This window comes from Leptosomus discolor, chromosome 13 (assembly GCF_034619465.1).
Source record: "Leptosomus discolor isolate bLepDis1 chromosome 13, bLepDis1.hap2, whole genome shotgun sequence".
Taxonomy (NCBI): Eukaryota; Metazoa; Chordata; class Aves; order Leptosomiformes; family Leptosomidae; genus Leptosomus; species Leptosomus discolor.
Window position 1 is genome coordinate 18,001,317 of NC_141403.1, and position 23,973 is coordinate 18,025,289.

The window sequence follows — 23,973 nt, forward strand, 5'->3', positions numbered from 1 at the left end:
GTTTTATATGACCGACTCTTGCTTGCTTGAAAGCCGCCTTACCCACATAGCTGAGGAAAATGCACGATCTTTTACAAAGTGAGAGGGACTTTAGCATGTGTAGGGTTTAACCAAGTTAATTCTCAGAACAACTGCTCACACTCTCACATGCAAATGCATCAGCTGCTGAACAAAAAAGCTTTATGTAGGTTTTCTGGCCATGTATTGCTGTTAATTAGCGCCAGCACAGACACTAGCTCAGAGAAAGATTTCTTTGCACAAGCTTCCTTCAGAAGCGAAAAAACATGCCTAATTCCCACTTATTGCCAGCATAAGAGCTTAGCAAACAGGAATGCAAACTTTGACATGAAAATATTGCTAAAAAACTATCAATATTAAAAGGAAATAAAAGCTGGGCATGCTATCTGCTTAAGAATCATAAATGTTCTCTGCTGGCCATTAGGCAATTTTAAGTCTTCCCGTACCATTTCTTTGTCTAACTGCTTACATCAGACAGATCCCACTTCAAAAACCTGAGGTAAGAAATTTGTACAGCTGCATTTTTAAAGACACCAGGACATACTGCTGGGAGCACGTCAGAACTGTGTGACATGAAAGAAAACATTACGAAAATGAGTTTTCCAGCTTGAATTGCAACTGCAAGTAAATCAACACACCCACATTTGTAAACGCACAATAGAAATGTCATTCCTTGCAAAAGAATTTGAGGTATTTTGTCTATATAGCAATCTTTATTTCAAAATGGCATTTATTAGAAAAATGTAAAAATCCAGCTAAACCAGAAACATGAGATTGTTTTCCTGGACTATCAAATCCAGAGATCTTTGTCCCCATATCATTTTCCTCAATATTTTCCCCGCTTCCAGTCTGATTATACAGGTGCAAATGTGCCTAAATGGCCTGGAATAGATAAATACATTGAGAAAGGCAAAAGCTGTAAAGCTAAATGCATGCAACGAGTTCTATCAGGAAGAAACCCTCAAAAATAAACGTAAGTGTAAAGTAGAGGCAATCCGCGGGTATCCAGGGATGTGCTCAGTCATCCTTGTCTTTTGCTCCGTGCTTCAGGATGCGCGTGAATTCAATGTAGTTGAAATTCCCCTTTTTGTCGATGGGCGCCTCTCTGTACAGCTCGTCTACCTCCTCATCCGTGAACCTGTCCCCCATCGTGGTCAGCAGCTCCCGCAGGTAGTCTTCTTGGATGAACCCTAAAAGACAAGGGAAGAGGTGGTAAGAAAAAGGAGTTTTTATGAGTTTTTAAATTTATCTGCTAAGAGCTGGATGATAATTTTTCTTTGAATTCTTTGTTTCAATTAATGTTACCTACAGCCTTTGTTGCCAAATGACAACAAAGCCATTAAGGCCTACTGCTGTCATTGCCGAGTAACGACAAGCATTCAATCCAGTCAGGCCTCGTAGGCCATTTGCACGGTCTCACCACTTCAGGTAAAGGACACTTTATGATTTCCCTGTGTGGTTTCAAAGAATGCACGAATTGGTCAGCCCACGCACTGGACCTTCCTCCCAAGAGCAGGGCTGCCTTCCCCGCAGGGCCAACAGCCTTTCTAACAACTCTGCATTTTACACAAAGGGGATCCGCTTGCCTTGACATTTCTAATGAAAACCGCTAAAAAAAGAGAGCGATGGAAGTTGACTACCAATGTTCAGCAAGTGCATGAAACAGAGGGAAGTCTGAAATATTTCAAAGATTTTAAATGGATCTTAAATCGGTGACAAAACTCGGATTTACTAGACGTGCTGCAAAGATATTTTTGGCATTGTTTATTAAACAAGCAGCCTGATATAACTTGTGGTGCCTCCTGTCAGCACTCTCGTGAGTCACACAAGGTGTTTCTTGTATTCTTTGTCTTCTCCTCTAAGTGCAGCTTAACAGAGGGATGGTGCATACAAGTTGCTGACAGAAAAAAGTTCTTCAGAGAAGCACAACAGCTTTGGAGGTAAGGATTCCCCTTACGAAAGTTGTCCCCAAAGCTGAATTTTAAGTTAGGAAAAATTTAAGACCCTGGTTCCCAATTAACATCTTTTTTACTTTCTCCTGTTTTGAACAACAGAACTGAAGTGCCAGAGGTTGGGGATTTTAAGTTTTAGAGTGTTTGAAAAGCTAATTTCAGCTGATGAGGATAGAGGCATGATTTTTAGTATGCAGAAATTACTTTTCAGAATTAAAAAAAAGATTTATCACCACAAGTATTTATAGTTACAGCACTAAGTAGAAGGAATACGTGAACACTGTTATTTTACCCACGTACCTGTTGCTTCTTCATCAAAGCAAGCAAAAGCGTTCCTGATGACATCTTCTGGATCGGTGCCATTTAGCTTCTCACCAAACATGGTGAGGAACATTGTGAAGTTTATGGGCCCTGGAGCCTCATTCATCATGGCATCTAGGTATTCATCCGTGGGATTCTTTCCTACAAATAAAGGGATTCGTGTTTGGTTTAGCTTCCAAACGAAAAGTAATCTGAAGAGCACAACACAAGCCGACACATCTCTCAGAAGCCCTCCCAAACTCAATTATTTTAACTTTAACAGCACAGATTCGTTTGGCGGCCATCCACAGGCAAGGGGCATTACCGAGGGAGGCGAGCATATCGTGCAAGTCCTCTTTGTCAATGAAGCCATCCCTGTTCTGGTCGATCATGTTGAAGGCCTCCTTGAATTCCTGAATCTGCGACTGATCGAACATTGCAAACACATTGGAAGTGGCACGCTGAGGGCGCTTCTTGGTGGTCTTCGTCTTTGCCCTTTTGCTAGACATGTTGGCTGTTGATTCTAAGGAGACAGAAACATATCCAAGATTTAGCGTATTAAATCAGATTACAAGTCCTTGGGGGAGAGATGGGTAAAGGAATATCAAATTCCATGTTATAAGCAAGTACCCCAAAGGACACATTTATTTTAATATCTCCTGCTCCATCTTCTTTCACTCAGAGTTCACTTGCTGTTAAGCATAAGGTCTTTTAGGATTCAGGGACTGGCACGGAAGGCCAACAGCCAGCTACATTAAAGTCAAATCAAATCATAGTCCTTGACATGAAACTCACGCAGTGCTTGTATTGCTGATTCAATGCTCTATCTGCATCTTCCACAACTTAAGATGACTACGTATTTAGCAGGTTAGGAGGCCCCGTTGATGTACCATGTAGAAGGATATGGGCTGCTAACCTAGCATAGTATGTAGTGGTTAAATATATCAAGCAGTATGCTAAACTAACATTTGGGAGGGGGGAAAAAAAAAAAAGTATTGTAGATTCTGAACGGCATTTTGTTAGAATAGCTGCTATTAAAAGAGCAGTGGGTCTCGGGACACAGAATGACCCTGACGAGAGCCTAATGTTTTTGGGAAGGTTGTTGGATGGTGCTGGGAGACAGATCTGCCAAAGAACTACTCCTAGGGTGCTTTCATCAAAGTCAGCAAGAGGATTGTGTGTGTTGGGGAAAGGACGCTGACGTGGTTCAAAAGCACTACATTGCTATTCTCTTACAGACTGCATCTATTACATGATACGTACGCAAATGCCAGCATACTCTTCTTTTTTTTTTTTTAATGAATTAATGACATAACAGTTCTAAAAATCTGAAGACTGTTTCTTCTAAATTATCAACCTTTTAAAACATTTATATGTTCTTACAGAAGATATATTTATAGATATTTAAATATAATAATTTATATTTATATATTCTATGAGCATATATAGTTTCATGTATCACAAATGCACAAATTTCATTGTTTCCCTTGAGCTGTCAAATGAAGAAATAAACGTGGTAGTTTACACATTCTAACACGAATACAATCGGGGTACAAGTGAGGCTTTCAAGGTTAACAGTTTCTTTTTAGCCAGGAAGATACACTTGGTGTTCAACTATGGTCAACGGTACAGACAGGGAAAGCTGAGTCATGCACTGAAATGCAAACACAAAGACCTCAACATCGCTACTGGATCAAAGTAAGGCAGACTGTTTAATGTGTTTTAAAAGCCTTGCACACCTCTATGCTTTAATTTTTATAATGGAAGCAATCCATGCTGCTCTAATCCTTTATTATGCCCAAACCAAGTGTTATGCAAACCAGATTCCTTCCAGCCTTGATTTTGAATTTTACAGGAAGCACCGGCAGCAAGTGTGCCCTGAAAGGGGACAAATTTAAGCTCCACTTGTAGTCACAAGAATGACAACATTTTGAAATTTAGAGTGAGTATTAATTTCATGACTTAAAAAAATACCTGGTCAGAAATGCAATTCTAATCAGTCACAGCACAGTTCTAACGGTTTCTCAGACAGTTTGCTCAAAGTCACTATACTTTCTGTTTAAGACTCCTGAAAAGCAAGACGGAAGTCACCCATTTGGACTCGTCCTTAAAAAAAAGGGCATAAAATTAAGCAAAGTAACTCCCTTACATGGTCAATCATTCCACTATTCAGGCAAAAAGCAGTTAGGTTTTTTGCTTTCAATTAAAAGGAAAGACATTTTACCTTGCTTTGTATCAGCTACATGACATGCTGTACCAAGCATCTGGATCATAAAAGGATATTCCATGGTTACGTCCTTGTCGGTCTGTCTACAAAGGCTGTTACTGATTTCCCCTGCTAATTCCACACTTTAAATCCTGCGTGCATATACAGCGTTCTTCTGACGTCTAAAACACCCATTATGCCCCGAACTAAAAATAGCCTGTGAAATGCAACTGTGCATCACTCTGTAATGCTGAAGTTCTCCTCATTGCATTCACTAACCACAAGCTATCCAAGATGTCTGGCGTCCAACAACAGTTCAACAAATAAATATGAACCCCTGACATCTAGATATTTATGAATACAGCTGACAATGAAGGTTGTTTGCTTTCAAGCTGCAGTCAAGGGTTGTGCATAACTTCAGTCTTTTTCCTACCTCTTTAAAAACACTCATACAAATTACTGTTAAAGTCCAAATTATTGATTAAAAGTTCCACTACCCAGAACAGAGTCAAACAGTATCTGCTAATAACTGTTCTCTGAAATAATTCATAGTTTTCAGGATATGGCCTATGCAAAGTAAAGTAAAAAGTTTACTTTGCATGTGCTGTGAGGCAGTGCTCCTAGCAAGCCACGAACTGCAATGCTCTCGGGTAAAATTCATTCCTAAGAGGAGGTAACAAAAGCAGACTGCTGCCGACTGCAGCTACACAGGGTGGGAAGAGAGCCCATCTGTCTCTAACTCTGTTCAGAAGACTGCCATGTTGGAAGATCGTACTAGAGAAGATGAAAAATTTGCCAATGCTTGCATTCCTGTTTTCTAAGTTTCTCTCGACCAGGCTTGGGAGGCAGCTGTACAGAACACAGAAGGCACGAGACTTTCACTTGAGGAGTGCCATCAGCCTGCACATAGAGAAACATGAGGTCTCACAAGTTTGTAGTGTCTTTCAGACCAAGTTTGGTGCAGCTATACCCGAAATGGTAAAAAACGGGCTGGGTGGCCAGGCCCAAAATTGTGGTGAATGGAGCTCAGTCCAGCTGGCGGCTGGGCACAAGTGGTGTCCCCCAGGGCTCAGTGTTGGGGCCAGTTCTGTCTAATATCTTTATCAATGATCTGGATGAGGGGATCGAGTGCTCCCTCAGTAAGTTTGCAGATGACACCAAGTTGGGTGGGAGTGTTGATCTGCTCAAGGGTAGGGAGGCTCTGCAGAGGGACCTGGACAGGCTGGATCGATGGGCCGAGGCCAATTGTATGAGGTTTAACAAGGCGAAGTGCCGGGTCCTGCCCTTGGGTCACACCAACCCCAGCAGCGCTACAGGCTGGGGAGGAGTGGCTGGAGAGCTGCCCGGCAGAAAAGGACCTGAGGGTGCTGGTCAACAGCCGGCTGAACGTGAGCCAGCAGTGTGCCCAGGTGGGCAAGAAGGCCAACAGCATCCTGACCTGTGTCAGCCATGGTGTGGCCAGCAGGAGCAGGGAGGTGATCGTGCCCTTGTACTCGGCACTGGTGAGGCCGCCCCTCGAATGGTGGGTGCAGTTTTGGGCCCCTCCCTGCAAGAAGGACATTGAGGTACTGGAGCGTGTCCAGAGAAGGGCAACGAAGCTGGTGAAGGGTCTGGAGCACAGGTCTGGTGAGGACCAGCTGAGGGAACTGGGGGTGTTCAGCCTGGAGAAGAGGAGGCTGAGGGGAGACCTGATCGCTCTCTGCAACTGCCTGAGAGGAGGTTGTAGCCAGGTGGGGTTCGGTCTCTGCTCCCAAGTAACAAGCAATAGGACAACAGGAAATGGCCTCAAGTTGTGCCAGGGGAGGTTTAGATTGGACATTAGGAAAAATTTCTCCACTGAAAGGGTTGTCAGGCATTGGAACAGGCTGCCCTGGGCAGTGGTGGAGTCACCATCCCTGGAGGTGTTCAAAAAACATGTAGATGTGGTGCTTAGGGACATGGTTTAGTGGTGGACTGGGCAGTGTTAGGTTAACGGTTGGACTTGATCTTAAAGGTCTTTTCCAATCTAAATTATTCTATGATTCTATGAAATTCTGCACTCAGCTCTGGGAAACTATTAGAAAGTGGGTGATAAATTGCAACGTGTTCAGAAAAACGAGGACATCAATCCAGTGAGCCAAAGAGATCAATTTGGGATGAAAAAGTTCCAAGTGTTTATACTTAAGTGTTATGTCTCTGTGCACAACAGTGAATGACGCAATGAACAAGAACTAACCTCATCCGAGTCAAGCACTGGACCCACTAATTTTAGAGAAAATAGAATTTCATCTGATAAATCCACCAGGTCATTTGTAAAAGTTTTTTGTTTTTTTTTTTTTTGAAGTAATTGAAATAAGGTAGGTATAGACTGAAAACAGAAGAATTTTAGCAGATGAAAAGTGGAAATACTTCACATTAGATAGTACAAGTCATGACACGCGGGCTTAGTCTGTTGTTTAATACTATGAGGCACTGAATGGTCTGCGCCTTGTTTTGGAAGGGGTTCAAGTGACTTCTAAACTAAGATCTCACCTGTAAGACTTACTGTAAGGTACTTCCCAAGTAAAGCTTTTGTTTTTGAAAGATTTTTCACATATTGAAAAAAGAGTAAGTTGCACCCACTGGACTAAAGTGATAGCGCTGTGCTGCTCGTACACGTACACTCATTCGCTTCGTTGAGCAACAGCAAGGGATATCGAACTACAGAAGCACAGAAGTCATCTTATGCTCCTTACCTCTGGGAAAAGGATAAACCCTAGAATGAGACAAAAGTGAGCAACTAGAGAGCTTGAGCCAGACAATAAGATATGAAACTTCACAACCCACTAACAGTGGTGCAAGTTTGAACTGTTCAGAGGCAGTGACCAGAAGTCACACTGCAGAGAATAGCCTCGTGTTTCAACAGTGGTTTTATGACTGTGAATGCCTATCACTCAAAATTAAATAAAACCAACCCCAAACAAAAACCCCACAACATAAAACACAACACCCAAAAAAGTCTCCACATAAAATTTAGTACTGGATATTTTATTTTAACACTGCCGATTATTTGGGAACTTTATTAAACTAAGATACAATAGCCACCTTCTCTTAAATAATCGAATTCAAAAGTTGGCCTCAAAGCTAAAGCCCAAGTTCTGTCCGTGTAACAGTTACAGCATCCCGTACCACCACTCATCCGCCACAGTATGGGTGGTAACAGGAAGACACCCAGCCAAGGCACTCCAGCAGATCTGTGGCAAAGCTAACTAAAAAGCAGCTTACACTTTGAAAAAAAAAAAACCAAAAACCCTATGCAATCTCACCTAGACTTGAGGGCCATCAAGTTTTCCTAAACCCTTGTACAGGAGCTAAACCTGCCTCAAAATCTCGTCTGCATGACTCAATAAAGCCTCTGTCTGCAAGTCAGAGAACGGAAACCACTATGCACTGTCCGTAATAGCTTTGTTGCGGCCATAATTATTTCAAAACCTACGGAGGAAAGGACAGGCTCAGGACCTCGCCTGCTGTCTCAGCCTCTTCCAACCGCAGGAACCTTCAAACCAGCCCTTCTCCTGCTCACAACAGCAACGAAACGGCCGGAGAGGGTCGATGCGGCCGGAAGGCGGCTGACCTCTCCCGACGGGGTGCCTGTGCCCGCCGCAACGGCCCCCCGCCCGGCTGGTAGGGCGGGCCGCCGAGCCGGCATCACCCCTCCAGCCCAGCCCCGGCCGCACAGGGCGGCCCCCAAGCGAGGGAGAGCCTCGGAGCCCGCGCCGCGCACGGCTCCAGCCGGGCCCGGCAGCACCGAGGCGAGGGCCGAGGCCGGCTGCCCCCACCAACGACCCCCGACCCGGCTCCTCAGGCGGCCGCCCCCCACCGCACCGCACCCCTCACCTCCCCCCGGCTCCAGACCCGGCGGGGGGTGGCTGGAGCCCCTCGCCCAGCGCTGGCGGCGCTCCCGCCTCACCTGGTGGCTGCGGGAGAAGGGCTTCGTCCGGGGGCGGCGGCGGGCGGCGGCGGCGGCGGCAACGGCACTTCCGGAGGGCAAGCGGCCGCCGCCCCGCCGGCGCAGGGGAAGGAAGGCGTGGGCGACACCATCCGCGCGGAGAGGCGGGGGGGGGGGGGGGCGGCTGGCGGCGAGGCTGGTCGCTTCGGCGGCACAAACCGTGCCAAGGGGGTGTCTCGGCGGCGATTGTATCTTTCGCGCTTCCTCTCGGGGGTCTCTGCCCGCCCCGGCAGGACGAGCTCAAGGTCTGGGGCTCGGCCGCCGCCCCGTCGGTCCCCCCGGCGGAGCGGAGCCGTTGGTGCAGCGCGGTGCGGTCACCGCATTCCAGGGGCGGGGGGCGGAGCCAGCGCCGCGTCTGCCCTTGTAAGGCAACGGCGGGAGTTTCCTGCTCGCGCGGCGGGGCGGGGCGGGTCCGGTCCGCTGCCGCCGGTCCCGGCCGTGAGGCGGGCCGTGAGGCGGGCCGTGAGGCCGCCTTTCTGACCGCCGTTCTGGCCCGGTTTCCGTAGCAAAAGGGCTTGTGCCGGTTTGTGGCTGTGTGTCGTCCCATCTTCCAGCCGTTTTGACCCCCTTGGCTAACGCCAGCAGGGTCACGGGCGGCCGGGGGTCTTGGGTATGCTCGGTTCTCACGTAGCTTGTGGAAACGGTGAGAGATTACCCCTATTTCCGACTTTTTTTGAGGGAAACAAACTTACCTGCGTGAGCAGCAGCCAGGCTGTGTCCCCCAGAGGGTCCCCTGGCCGGGGTCACGTCTCCGCTGAGCGCCTGCTGGGCCGCGAGAAGCCACTCGCAGGGGTCTCCCTGCCGCGGGTGTGTTTCTGTTCGCAGGGCAGCGTGGTGGTTTCTGCCGCATCTCCCGCGCCGGGGGATGCTGCAGGCCTCCCGCTTGGGAGGGGTCTCCTGCACCGCACCAGGCCGGAGCTGACCCCAGCACGTGCGCCTCGGTCGCAGAGCAGCTGCGGCGCGGGAGGCAGGACAGCCTTCCCTCTGGGATCCAGAAACGGGTCGTACGGAACTCGTGTCTCTTCTGAACCACTTTTCTCAATCTTTGTTTCTCATGTTCCTAGAGTCCGGTACTTCCACTGCTGGAGTCAGTGGCAAAATTGACATGTAATTTAGCAGGGTGAGCCTTGATAAGAGCAGGAGTGAGAATCTTCATCTATATTAGACGTATTTTCATCTGACAATGAAATAAATAATATTCAATAACAATGATTTCCTAATTTTTTCCTTCAAAAATTGACAGAATATTAACGATTTATAAGCATGTTTATTTTTATGACTATTCTAAATTTTTAGCTTACCCAAAACTGGAATAATGAAAAATGTATGGATAAAAGAAAGGCTAAAATGTGAATAATGAAAACCCTTCAGAATTAGCCTTCATACTTGGGATCTGTGTCTGAAGTGTCTGGGTATGAGTAGCTGCCAGGTTTAATATTTAACATAATGAGTAATACTTAATATATTGACTAAACACAGAGGGCTTCAGCCTATACTCTAGATTAACATAGTCGCGTTTACCTTATTGCCCATTGGCCTTTTGCAAGATTTTTTTTCTGAATCATTTCTTAATGGGGTAAAGGTGTGAAACCTTTTATTTTGAGAAGTAGGGAGAAATTTAGAGACTCGCTAGATTTCAGGCATCTTTAAGAAACACAGATGGCAGTTATATTGATTCATCCTGTTTCCAGAAAAAAAATAATTCACCAGTTATTAAAAAATACATGATTCGTTTGTGACCTTCTTCATTAGCTCTCATTAAACTTATTTAGACAGACAAAAACATCATGAGTTCCAGTTTACAGATGGTGAAATTGCAGCACAGGCAGGCCAGACAACCAACGATACATAAATGCTAAACATGTGGATGGGAATGGAAAAGGATTTTCAGTAGGATAAGTAGTTTTGGAGTCTACCTTCAATGGGATTAGGAAGCATGCACACTTCCAAAACTCCTATGAGCTTTGGACACCTGAATAACCTTAGAATCTACCTTAAACTGACTTACCTGCTACTTCCTCAGAGGCCAGAGGTCCCTAAAGGAGGGAGTTCCCCAAGGCTGCTTTTAAACTCAGTCTTGAACATAGGCTAGTCTTGGGCTAATCCTTCCGGCTTGGTGTCTCTTTTGCATGCGTGGGTAGTCTCACTGCAGTCCATACAGCATTAATGGAGCGACCAGGCTCCTCTCTTGGCTAGCAGGCAACCTGCCCGGGAACTGCTCTGCAGTGGCTTGTTTGGGGAAAGGTCTGCCTGCCTGGGCCATAAAGCTCTCCACTGCTGCTTTCTGTACACTGGTTGGGAGCTTCTCACTCTCAAGAGCACCTTACTCGGTATTTTCCGTTGTACGGAACGTTGTACGTACGTACAACACAATTGCCCCCCTGGAAACGATCGCATTGTAATCCAGGCTGGCAATGGGAGCCTAAAAGGAATTGTATCAATTCACCAAGAAGAGTTGGAGCCAGCAAAATCCTGGCGGTATGGACGCAAAGGGCCGGGACGTCACACCTCTTCATCAGTGTGTCTCCCCTGTGAGGCTGCGTTTTACCGGGAGAAGCATGCTTTAATGAACCTCGTGCTCCACAAACATCCCCAGCAACTCAGTGGGACCTCAGGCATTCAAAGAACCCACAGCAGGGCACTGTCCTCGAACAGGTGATTTACCTGCTCTGACCATATGTCAAATGTAGCAGTTGGTCTAATGCTTTGCAAATGTTTTATTGTCTTTGCCTAGAAATGAAACAATTACCAAAGTAGTTAAATAACAATAGCGATACAATAGCTTAACACACTTGCAACAGAGGTCAGGAGAAGGTATTCTTTTATGGTATGTAGTTATGTAAACAACAGTATAGTCAGGCTACTAAATAAACCAAGGAAGCCAGACGATTGTTATTGTCTTGGTTTGAAAGACAGGTGTCTGTGGAGGAAGGCAGGAACCTCCCTTGAAATGGAAAGTGCAACCCCCTTCCCTCCAAATTATTCTAATTTTGAAATTAACGGGCGTTCAGGCAAAGATATGGGGAATAGGAATAACAGTTCTTTACTAATATATATATATATATAACACAAGGCAGGGAAAAAACAAACAACCCACTGGTTTACACTGACAGAGTCAGGAATACAACCTGACACCCTGTTAGGGTGGCAGTAGCAGTCCGATAAGATGCTGGCTGCAGTCCTCCTGAAGCGATGGGTGTAGTTCTGTGGAAGCAGCGATCAGGTAAAAGGGTCTGGTCTTCCTCCGAAGGTCCAGTGGTAGGTAGGTAGCTCTTGTCCTCTGGAACTCCAGTGGGGGAAAAAAACTCCTCTGGGAATCCAGTGGAAGAAGGCTGCTAGGATGTTCGAAATCTCCGTTTTTATTTGGCATGGACTGCTTGGCTCCTCCCCCCCCCCCGGGCGGAGCATCTCACAATGGGACGGGGAGTGGTGAGGCAGTTCCTTGATGGGCCATGAACAGGAGATAGCCCAGGAGCGAGTTACCGATGGGTCAGGCGATAAGGCATTGTTGTGCCCAGTAACAGGAGACAGTCCAGAGGGGGGAGGCAGGGAGCACCGCCCCACCTGGTCTCAACAGCTCCTGAAGATGGTGATAGAATTTTTTTTTTTTTTTTTTTCCTTTTGGCACATTTTACACTGTAACCCAGGACAGTTATGTTCTGGGAATTGCCCGTACTGACAGTCAGGACAGAAAGGACTTGCCCTGCCTTGTTACCAGCTCCAGCAATCAACGCACATCTTCCACGCTACAGCAGATCATAGGAGGGAACTTAAACAGTGCAACTCCGGCTGATACCAGCGCGTGGAAGGTGGGTGCTGCATTGCGGGCCCGGCGGTGCCGTTCCTAGCAGGGGAATACGGCCCTGCACCTCCCTGACTCGTGGAGAAGCCAGAGGTGCTGCTGCTTGCTCACTCTGTGCCAGTCGAGCTGCTTTAGCCTTACTGCCCGTCTGCTTCTTGCACAACTCGCGTGTCCCACTCACGGCTGGATTAACGAAACACCTTGAAAATGAACGGTGATGTCAATACACTTGGGAACAAACAAACAAAAGCCCGTCCAAGCCAAGCCGCTGCTCTCCTGCACCATGAGGCCGTGAGCGATAGCACGTGAAAGAGAGAGAAATGACCCAAGTGTCTGAAGCGTTAACAAAGAGCACGTTGCTGGGCTGTCCGTGCTGAACAGCAGTGCCTATGTGCCGAGTTAGTCCCCTGGTATTGCTGAACAGCAAATAACCACAAAATAATGATTAAAAATACAGTTACCTTTGGTTATGGTATGCTGGATGACATCAGACCTTATATCCATCTTTCTTGCTCTTCCCAGAGACTTTATCTGCACTCGATCACGCAGGCCACGTTGCTTTTTTCCAGCTGTGATCAGCGCTACAGGAAAGTTTTTAGTCTGAACAGCTCTGCAATGTTCTTTTTAATCTTGCAAATGCATCTCTCTCATTTTGTACTGTTGCATTACGTGTGAAGTAGATTTGTCCTTCCATTTTGGGACAAAACCTGGGATGCACGGAGTCAAGCCATGCACTGGGCATTGCAAGCACTGGAAGTAAAAGGAGTAGCGGCCCATCCACCCTCTGTGGCCATTCCGCCCCGTGACAACTTCTATCACACCTCGCTCATCCGTGGGCGGGTTATGCAGGTTGTGCAGGAATTGGGGGAGCACAAACTCGACACAGATGCTGGGTGAGCAGGTCGGGTTTGGGAGCAGCCCAGCCATATTCCTGCAGCGTTAACTGTGTGGCCTCTCTGGTTGGCAGGTGAGACATCCCCGCTCTCTGTAGCAGCATTCCTCCATTCGTTAACCTCCTATTGTAATCCTCATCCTGTAATTTATATATATGGCTTGTACTAGAAATGTTCTAATTTTTCCAGGTTATTTCTTTCCCTGATTGCTGTGGATGTTGACTGTAATACATTTAAGATGAAATTGCTCCTATGATTGTACCTTGCTCCAGGAGGAAGATGCCTCTTTTATTTCTCATAGATTTATGGAATCATAGCATCATTGAGATTGGTAAAGACCTCTAAAATCATCAAGTCCAACCGTCAACCCAACACCACTGTGTCCACTAAACCATGTCCCAAAGTGCCAACATCTACATGTTTTTTGAACACCTCCAGGGATGGTGACTCCACCACTGCCCTGGGCAGCCTGTTCCAATGCTTGACAGCCCTTTCAGTGAAGAAATTTTTCCTAATGTCCAATCTAAACCTCCCCTGGAAACGGCGTAACTGGAGGCCATTTCCTCTTGTCGAATCGCTTGTCACTTGGGAGCAGAGACCGACCCCCACCTGGCTACAACCTCCTTTCAGGCAGTTGCAGAGAGCGATCAGGTCTCCCCTCAGCCTCCTCTTCTCCAGGCTGAACACCCCCAGTTCCCTCAGCCGCTCCCCACCAGACCTGTGCTCCAGACCCTTCACCAGCTTCCCTGCCCTTCTCTGGACCCGCTCCAGGAGCAGTCTGATACCTTTTCACGGGAGTCGTCAGCTACCTTTCCACCCTGTCCTTAAAAGCCTGGGACAGAGGGGCCCCGCGCCCGGGGCAGCACGGTGGGGCGCTCCCCGCGTGTCCCCCCCGGCAGCTCCCTCCTCACCCCGCTGCCAGGACCCCCCACCGGAGCCCCGCTGCCGCCTGCCTTCTGCCGGCGGGGGGCTGAGGCACTCGCCGCGGTTCCTAGTCCCGACCTGGAGCTGGACACGCTTGTGCCACCCCGAGCCGCCCGGCTGGGGGCGGCGGGGGGGCGGCGGTCGGGCAGTGGGGGGGCGGCGGTGGGGCAGTGGGGGGGCAGCGGGGGACGGCGGTCGGGCAGTGGGGGGGCGGCGGTCGGGAGGCGCCGGGCAGTGGGGGGGCGGCGGTCGGGCAGTGGGGGGGCAGCGGGGGACGGCAGTCGGGAGGCGGTCGGGCAGCTCCCGTACCGGCTGCCACCAGCAAGGGGAGCTCCGCATTTGGGCAGGAACCGAGAGACCGGCGGGCCGGGTACGGCCGGGGGCAGAGCGGGGGCTGCACCGTGCCGTTAACCGGTGTGTGTGTGTGTGGGGGGGGGGGTGTCAGCCCGGCCGTGCCCGGGAGCGGGCAGGGAAGGACCCTGCAAGTGCCGCGGGGTGACCCTGGGGAGCTGCCGAGCTCCCCGGTGGCCGTAGCGAGCGCTGCCCGCCGCTGCCGCGGGGGGCTGCGGGACGCGTTACACAGCGGGGCCGCCTTGCTCTAAAGCCCCTCTTTGCTCTGCGTCGCTGCTGTTAATCGCTTTTTCTCAGTCACTAGAGACTTCCACAAGTGTCTCCGAGCTCTGGGCGCTTCAGAAGCTTTCCGGAGAGCCGGGTTTAACCCGGCTGCTAGAGCTCTGTGAAACCGGACATCCCAGTTCACACCTGTGATGAAACCCTGGTTTCGGCACAGCCTGGGAATCGGTGTGTTCATTTTATGAAAAGCTCAAATATTTTTGGCTGGGACAGAAAGCATTTTGTTTTGCGGTATTGCAACCAAAGTTACAAATGCAGTAACACCTACAACGTCATGGTAATCAACAGCTCCTGTGGTAGAGATGTCTTCTGCTTGTATAACAAAATTTCTCTCCTTGTTTTCAGCAGAGGTACCTGTGTGAGCGTGGTGAGCCAGAGCTGACCTACCACTCGAACGAGGTTTGCAAATCTCCCTCTAAATTGGGATTGAATTTAGAACAGGCCAGAATGAAATTTTGAACAAATCTGTGTTGAATGAAGTATCCAAGTGCTTGGAAAGTATATGAAAACAAATACGCTAGAGTAGGCCAAGAGCTGGAAAAAATGAGATTTGGGCTGAGTTTCCCTCAAACCTGAAAGTTCATAGTTTATGAACCCTTTTCATTGAGAATTGATGAGCATGTGGACAGAAGCGAAAAACCAAACAAATTACAATGAAAAAAAATGAGCAAACGAACACAGCTAATTAAACCCAGCCCCACAAAGCTCTAAGTACACCTTCCTTCTCTCGCCGTGCTTCCTAGTTCAAGTCTACTTGGAGAGCCCGCAGGAACAGGTTAATTTTGATGTTGGGATTAAGAACATATTCTCTCCCTTGTAATGTAATGAGGACTTAATGAGGAAAACTGATGAAAGACATAAATGCTTTTGAAATCAAATATTCTGACATTTTTCTATTTGTAGGCCTGTCCCACTGAACATTATCTGGATGTTCTTCTTGCACCCAAGGCTCCACCGGCTCCCTGTTGCCAACTATGGGAGGAAATACGATTTTTTCTGTTGATGAGCTGGGAAGACATCTCAAAAGCCCTTGGTTAGAGAGCTGGCTTTTGTGCTTTTTAAAAGGAAATCTCACTTTAAAAACCAGAGTATTAAGCCACCGGCCATTTCATGCATGAAAACAGCCCTGAGACCAGAAACCAGATGATAAGGTGAAATGGCATGTGTAACTTGACTCAACTTCTCCAACTGAAAGTGGGGATAAGGAAAAGCATAATCATTTTCCAAACGCTCCACCCAAAACTGTAATCTGACCGGTGGCTCTGGAATGATAATAGCGAACAGGAGCTGATTGCAAATGATAGGGGGAATCCAAACCACTGTTTAGCAGTCCCTCAGGAATTAAAATGTTACAGGTTAGTCCTCTTGTGAGTGCCTCGTATTGCAAAATTGCTGCTCGCAGACCATGCTCTCCCAAGACTGCACCCCAGAAAAGGCTGCTGTGGCGTATCTGACAGGTGGAATAAAATCCTTTTTTCCCTTTTCCTCCTCCTCCTGTAACCACTTTGAGGAAGAGAAAAGGACAAGCTCCCACTCTTTCAACTGGAAGTTTTGAAGCCCTTGTCTGGCCCTTTTCCCACCAGACTCCTCTTGCCCAGCCCTTGCTGCTTTCTCTGGAGCAGCTGCTGGGGGAACATGGGATTCTGGCTTCCTTGCTGCAGGTGGGGTTTCCCACTGCTCCCGCACCCTCCTGGGAGGGAGGTACCCCCCCGCTAGGGCAGGTGGTGCTTGCAGGACACCAGACGCTGCTCACTTGAGCGTTACTGACAGGCAGACTTGTTCTTCTCTTCATTAGCAACCTGGCAGCAAAAAAATTGAATCGCTCCACCAGGAATTTCGGGAGCTCTTCAGCAGCTGTTATGAACCCTCCAGCAGTCATTACGCAGCTGCGCTCGGTCGTGAGTCCCTGCCGGCGTTAGCGGAGGCAAGGGAGCTATTCCCTCTGTATTTGCTCTGCCAGCTAGTGTAATAGTCCCTAGAGAGCTGGAAGGAAAGAATAAAATTTTATGCAGATGCAGGAGGGTAAGCAGAAAATCAGCCCTGCGTCAGGAAGCCCCTAATGCCCTTGGTGGGGCTGTTCTCAGGCGTGCCCCACGCTTACAGCCGGCGGCTGAGGCTTCAGCTGTCTGCCTGCCATTGCTCTCAGCACACGCCTTTCCACCCCGAAACTCCCCAAACCAGGACTTTTTTGTTGATGGGAAATGTAAAGTACTGTGGTACACTTAATAAGTTAACAGTATTTCTGTAGGCAAAATGAGAGAAATCTGGTATCGGCTGAAAAACATTCATTGTGTATTTTGTTATAATGACACTTTCAGACCTGTAGAAGCAATGATAAATACATATATTAAAAATTTCAAGGTGTCTCTGGATGGCTTGATGAAAACTGTTTGTTCACCATATATAGATAAATACAAGAAAATACTGACAAAAGTCTTTAAGAATAATATGTTCCTGGTTCCAAAATATTGCCATTTTCCCCCAGTGTGGATTAATTGCAAAGATTTTTCCCAAAACCCCATTGGAATCTGAAACTTTCAAGACGTTCAGCCTCTGGAAGTTAAGTAACCTAAAACTTTAATTCATAAAACCACAGAATGTGAAAATAGGCTTGAACTATTTGGTTTGATCTCTCCCTTGTAGCTAACTTTAATTTTCTTTGGCCTTTGGCCAGAGCTAAAGCGATGTTTAAATAAATCTTTTTTTTGCAAAAACAAATAAAGTGACTGTGGCTGAATTTCAAAGAACTGCCAGGCAGTAATAAATGGTCAACAGATGGGCTCAAATTTGGACCATCTCATAGAAAATAAGACGCATCTAGTGGCCAAATGCTTCCCCTCTGGTTTTGTATGTGACTATAAATAGTGAACAAAGATACGCCCCATATTTCCTGCTGTGCACATTTGGTATCAGCTCTGTAACACGGTGAATCATATGAACTCCAGAGTCCACACTCTTCTACCTTTATCTAATAACTTTGAGTGTTGTGGGTGTGTATCACTGTTCTAATTATTGCTACAAAGATTATGCTGTTATCTATAGGAATGTTTCTAATTAATCCAAAGAGTGTGCGCCTGTAGAGATAATAAATCTAGAGGCTATCTCCCTTCCACTGTTTTTCTCTTGATAGGTATAAAGATTAGGAGTCGTATCCGTTGGGCAGTGTAATGGGCCTCGCAGAGCGGCATCTCTTGCGATAAAGACGGTGTTGCAGTTATGTTAGAAGGCATTTTAGGATCATGTACTGCGTATGCCTATCCACAGAGAATGGAGCTCTCTGTGTGCACTCCTCTGACTTACTCATCTAGCCTGTTTTAATACACAGGGGCTGAGTGCTGGCGGAACCATTGTTATAAGCAGTTCAGAAGCAGAAAGTACCTGGGCAAAAGGGACTTTTCTGCCCCATTGCCAGCTCACTGGCAACCACCGTGAGATCGAGTAGTAAGGGCATGCGCTGACAAAGATTTTTATAATACATTTATCAGAACAATTCGGAGACTCACAGAAAGATAAAACCCAAGATGCTGGTATCTCTCCAGCTTCTTGGACTGGAGACAGCTAACGTTAATTGCAAAAGAAGTGTATATGAGGACACTAGAACAAAATACATGCACTGACAAAAATGCAGAATTATTAATGCCAGATCCCAGGCAAGTTTCAAATGGCTGCCATGCTGCCCATGTAGCACCTTTACTAGGTGAGCAGGAGAAACCCAGGCAGAGCAAGGAAATCACCAGCCTTCCAATTGTTGCAGAGTATTAGGTTGTAACATCTTCCTTGGCCAGTGAAGGTGATACTGGCACTAAGTAGGGATGGTACCTGCTCTACTGAACAACCTCTCAGAGAAACCATTTTTGGGATAAGATGTAGTTATGTGGCAGCAAAGTGATTGTCAATCAAAAGCTTTAAATACCAAAGAGTTTGCAAATGAACTTTGGAAATAGATCTCCATTTAATTGGCCCATAGGGAAAGAAAAAAGAAGGGGAAAGTTACAAAGCCAGTTATGTGGCAGGATTTTAATGTTTGCAAATTTGCCTTAGATGACTGGAAGTTGAAATACATTTCCTGTGCTATATTCTCTGGTCAGTCTTGCACATATTTGGCTCTTAGGTCATGTCTCCTTGTCACCTTCCACCTCCGTGGGCAGACTGAAAAGACGGCGATCATGGTATAGAAGAGGCAAGGAGAGGATAACCCCCGTGTGCCTGGACCCTACCAGAGCCGTTCCCTGAGACTGTATTCAGATTTGGCAGCCCCACATCTGCCTGCTCAACTTTTAATAGCTTTGCATGACTCTTTAGCTCCCCATGAATCCTAAGTCCACCATTATAAAAAGCTGCCTGTTAATTCAGTGTACATGCAGCTCACCTAGTGAGTGCTCTTCACAAACTCCCTGTCCTGGTGTGGCTGGGACAGACTCCCAGCCCAGCCGTGCCAGGCAGCCGTTAGCAGTTTGGTCAGCCAGGGCAGCTGCCCTGAGGGAGCTACAGGTGCAGCCCATCCCATGTCATGGGCGTTATAAAGGGGGGAGGTTTGGTGAAAAAGAGGAGCTCCTGTGTGACTCCTGTTGGGGTTCCTCCTGAGGACTGTGATGGCCAGGCATTCCAGGCTGAGTGGGACTTTGTGTACTTTATTTGTTTTGCTGTTTCATTAAATCTGTCCTTGCTTCAAACTTGGGATCTCCTCTCCTTTTCCCAGTTCCCCTTCTCAGGTGGGGAGGGGTCATTGGGTGATCAAGTAACTGCTATAGTTTAGCCCCGGTATGGTCTAAATAAAGTCACTCCCTGAATACTGCATCTTGAATGCTAATGCCCTAATGGTCTTGTCTTCCTTGAAGTATGTTGGGATGCATGAGAGGTGTCTCTCACAGGTAACTGCTTCTCCTAGGTAAACGGATTTGAATTCCCAAATTGATTTGACATTACAAGCTTGTTTTAAGAACTTATGCTGAAAAGAGACTGAAACTGAGGAGTTTTGTGAGTTGTATTGTTGGTTTCTGTTTGCTCATTACTTTGAAGCTATTTTCAGTAAAATAATATTATGCTTGTATTTGACACTTGGAAAGAAAAAACAGAAGAACCCAAATAAGGTATTGCTGTGTTTGCTAGAGATGGTGAATATCAATATTGCTTTCAGCAGTTTTCACTGATCTATGCAAATAACCCTGTGGTTGGTTAGCTAGTCTGAGCTTACATTCAGAATACTGATCTGTTACTTTCATGCATCATTTGGAGATGCAGTTCTCTAAAAATTAATTAGTCAGCAATTTTAGTGGGCAGATTAAAGTTTTAGAGTGCCTGTCTCTGCCACAGCTCTATGTTCTTACAGTTTGCAATATCTGTTTAGCTCAGTGCTTTCAGCGTTAGGTAAGGTAAATACAGATTGCTTGTCTCTAACGCTGATGACTGTTATCAGTGGCTTTCCCTCGCTGTTGTCCAGTGTGGACAAGTTCATCTTCCTTACTATGGATCACTAAACTCCTGAAACCACTTCAGCTTCTGTGCACTGATATACAGCTTTTTCAGAACCCACGGAAAGATTAATTCCTTTTTCTCAGGGCCACATCCTTTAACTGGACATGCAGCTGAACAGCTAACTGTGTTTCTGGACATCATGTGCTTGTTAATATTAAATGTTTGTAACTCTGCAAGCACTCATGGCAATCTAGCAGTGATGCAGCACTAACCCTTCCTGGAGCTAAGCCCAGAGATCCCACAGGTGTCAGGGTTTGCAACCTTAGGATAAACATTCCCTCCCTGGTGATAGCACCTGGCTGGCTGTAAGGAAATGTGTTCTCCTGAGCAGCTTTCAGCAGCTGCATCCCTTCAGATGCTCCTAGCCCCATGACTTGAGCTCTGCTGCTGATTTTCCAGGCTAAGACAAAGCTCAGAAAGCATGAGTTAGGGACATAGGATGGGAGATGAAAAATTGGGCAAGTAGGTTGCTATGTAAAAATACCCTTGAAATCCTCTTTAGAGCCTGTCACTGTCGAGAGTCAGCCCTTGGGTTGAAGAAAAGCTTTGCATCCATGCGTAGACACTGAAAACTCATGCAGTAGAGCAAAATTGCTTTGTTTTGTGCCACTGATAAATTGCTGGCTTTGGAGGTGACTTTGGTCCTAACAGATGTGAACTGGTAACAATAGTAAAATACAGAACTGTCTAAACTGCGGAAGTTTTAAAAAAATTTAAAAGTTGTCATCAGACCTCTGAATGGTTTGTTATTGTTCTGGAACTTGCGGGGAGCTGGCAACCTGTGCGATCTGGGTTATCTGGAGGAGTTCAAACACCAGCCTGTAGAGCCAGAAACATGTCACAGTATTTTAAAAAATGTGAACAAAGAGTCAAACAATGATTCTGGAGGGGAAACCCCAGATTTGTGAGCATCTATGGATGATGCTCCTGTCTCTCAGCTGTTGGAAGTCAAGGGCTAGGACAAGTGGCTCAGGGAGGTTGTGAAGCTTTCATCACTGGAGGTTTTCAAGGCCCAACTCAACAAAGTTGTGGACAGTCTCACAGCTGACCCTGCTTTGGGCTGGAGGTTCCACAAGAGACCTCCCAGGACTCTTCCAACCTGGATTGTTTTGTGATTCTGTAATTTTCATTGTAGATCTAAATTGCCGTTCAGATGTGCTTTGCTGTATGTTGGCAGTAAACTGGTTACTAGAAATTACTAGCTGGCCTAGCAGTATGGTACCCTGAGATGGAAAAGAGTCTGCAAATTCCCCCAAGTGTAAGGTTAATTAGAAATAATGGTCAGTAGAGATCACAGTGAAATGATGGGACATTTGTCCTCTGTCTAGCACCAGCAATCTTACCTCACAAAAATATATGACAAATTTCTGAAGTCTTTTGCTTACACATAGGCTTAATTTTTTTTCCAGAGAGATTTTTCTCTGCTTGAGATCAATAATGACTTTCTTGGCAATTGAATATTGTCCAAGTGTGTAAATACAATCCAACACAAGTAATAACCACTCTTTCTATTTTACCTCAGGTGTGCAAACCAATCAGAGTAACTTAAAAGGCTGGTCTTGTACTGCTGCATGCAATTTGGGCTTATTAGGGAGAAAAGTGATTGAAAACCACAACTGAAGTAGAGCTAGATTTAGAAATTCTGCTGGTGGTGCATAGTTCTAAATAGTAATTCTGTGATGTAAGGAAAACTTAGAAATCAGAGTTTTGTGCAGCCAAGCAATACTAAGGTCCTGTGAAGAGCAAAATACTTGGGGAAAAGAGGGGACAAAAGAGAAGAAAATAAATGAAGAACACAGAATACCAAACCAAGAATCAGAAGACTTTGGTTCATATTTCTTCTTTTTTATAGAACTTTATGCCATGGGTAGCATGCAGCAGTAATGGTTGTAGATTGGGAAAACTTCCAAGATTCCAAATGGATGGTTTGGTAAAGGGAGCAGTACCAAGTTGGCCAGCAAAATGGGGGTGTTTTGCCACAGTCATTGGATGAGTCTGTTTTCTCAAACTTCAGAAAAGGATGGGAAGTTAATCACATTCCCAGGGTTCACTGTTTTTTATCCAGTGCTGAGAATGTTTTTTGTCTCAGCCTACTAGCAATACTTGACAGTTACTCATCTGTGAGAGCTTCCAGCAGGGTTTCTCCAGCTCATGTTTACTTATACTTTAGAAAAGCCAGTGGCTGCAAGAACAGGACCCACGGGCATGGGGAAAATCAGTTCTTCCTTTTGCAAACCATTATATTGCAGCTGGGTTTTCTTTCAGCTTCCACATGAAATTATTTTTTTGTCTGCTAGACTGATTTTTGATGGTTTTGAATAAAAGACTTATTTAAAATTTTTATTTTAAAAAAACCTTTCATTTTTTTGCAGTCTTTCTGTTTTACAATATGTCAAGAACATATATGCCAACATTCAGAAGTTCTTTATTGAAAAATTCATTAAATTGGTAAAAAAAAACCAAACCCAACTGTTCTTTCAAATGGAAAGAAGTCCAATTCAAAATATAGAGAGAATTCCAGTTCAGCTGAGATGGCCGTGACAGGTGCTATATGGAAAGGTTTTGACATAAGAAAAAGAACTGATAAAAAAATCCAGGCTCACAAATAAAAGTTAAATGAAGCAATAGTTAAAACATAAAACAACTGGGAGATGTGAGAAACAATATCTTAAATCTAAAATGGTGATTCTTCTGAAAGCACATCAGCGTGTGTGAAAGTTCTTTGACAATTTACTTCAAATGAGAAGCTTGAATTTTGTATTTTTCCAGCTCCCACAGCTCTGCTGTGACTTATTCAAAGCACCAGTAATCATCATCAGAGTTAGGAAAAAAGAGAGCAAGGGAATATTTCTCCTTAATGGTTTGCATATTCTGAATAAATTTGTTACATGTGCCTGTCAAATCTACAAGCACATAAAATCTTTGTAGCTTCCACATAGAGACTGAGCAGTAGAAAAGATTTGAAGTAGCTGGTGTGAAACAGTACAAAGATTTTTAGTAGAAAGATTTTTAGCTCAGTTGAACAATGATTTGTTTTCCGCATCCATTTAAAATGACTGAAGCACTAAATGAAAAATACTGTAGATGAGAAGCTGAGTATGCAGAATGCGCCAGGCTGTACACTCAACAGTGCTATAGCCTGTGCTTTGCACAGCAAAACCAATCCATGTGTCGCTTGTTTCTGACATGTTATATCTCAGCCTTTTAAGGCCTTATTTAAGACTTCAGAAATTGAGCTCCTGGGATACCATTTACCTGTTTGACAGCATGTAGCATGGTAACTTTATATGTATATTTAAGACCAAATAAGATGTGCTGATTATCATGGCTTAATACTTTGGCTCAAATTGTGACAAGCAGCAGCAGCATGCAGAACGGTGTTTTAAAGAGAAAATTTGTAGATGAGAAGTAAACAAGAGTAGGGGGTTTAAGAATGGCACAAGCAGAGTGAGGGAGCAGGTGATCAATGTGTGTCCATGTCCAAGTAATGTGGACATGCTCTGTACTGGGAGAAGTGGTAGAAACTGTAGACACAGGGACAGGATTAAGGCTGTACAAGCATGACCTTGACTTAATAGCACTCTTGTGTTGGGTAAGTAATTTTCTTTCTTGTTGCTTTCATTAGGAGGCAGGGCGCTGTCAGTATGTGCAGTTGTGATACGCCTCATCTGGGTTTTAACAGGGCCTTGATGACCTCAAATTCTTGCACTGAAGAAATAATTAATGGTTTGTCCACACAGCTATCATCTAGAGATGTATCTGAGAGCTCTGTAAACTAGTTCATTCGAGCTAGCTGTACATCT

The 23,973-nt window shown here is 45.9% G+C and overlaps 1 protein-coding gene across 3 annotated transcripts; it reads right to left on the reverse strand.

Annotated features, from left to right (window-relative positions):
• Positions 1–702: 702 nt before the first annotated feature.
• Positions 703–8,450, reverse strand: LOC104341901 (myosin regulatory light chain 2, smooth muscle minor isoform). Of its 3 annotated transcripts, none has more exons than XM_086472491.1 (4): positions 8,405–8,450; positions 2,596–2,793; positions 2,271–2,432; positions 703–1,208 (listed from the first exon to the last, which is right to left on the reverse strand). In XM_086472491.1, exons 2-4 carry the CDS (start codon positions 2,777–2,779, stop codon positions 1,036–1,038), a joined length of 519 nt encoding a protein of 172 aa, XP_086328617.1. In that variant the 5' UTR covers positions 2,780–2,793; positions 8,405–8,450; the 3' UTR covers positions 703–1,035. The 3 variants fall into 3 exon arrangements, with proteins under 3 accessions (XP_086328617.1, XP_086328616.1, XP_009955165.1); XM_086472490.1 differs by lacking the exon at positions 8,405–8,450 and adding an exon at positions 7,191–7,206; XM_009956863.2 differs by lacking the exon at positions 8,405–8,450 and adding an exon at positions 4,495–4,614.
• Between the last annotated feature and the right edge of the window lie 15,523 nt (positions 8,451–23,973).

Bases quoted from the DNA above. Each gene is read 5' to 3' on its own strand.
- LOC104341901 (XM_009956863.2), bottom strand. From the start codon at position 4,558: ATGGAATATCCTTTTATGATCCAGATGCTTGGTACAGCATGTCATGTA. The intron at 2,794-4,494 runs GTAAAATGTCTT...CTGTCTCCTTAG, and splicing joins TGTAGCTGATACAAAGCAAG to AATCAACAGCCAACATGTCT. The intron at 1,209-2,270 runs GTACGTGGGTAA...CTTGTCTTTTAG, and splicing joins CTTTGATGAAGAAGCAACAG to GGTTCATCCAAGAAGACTAC.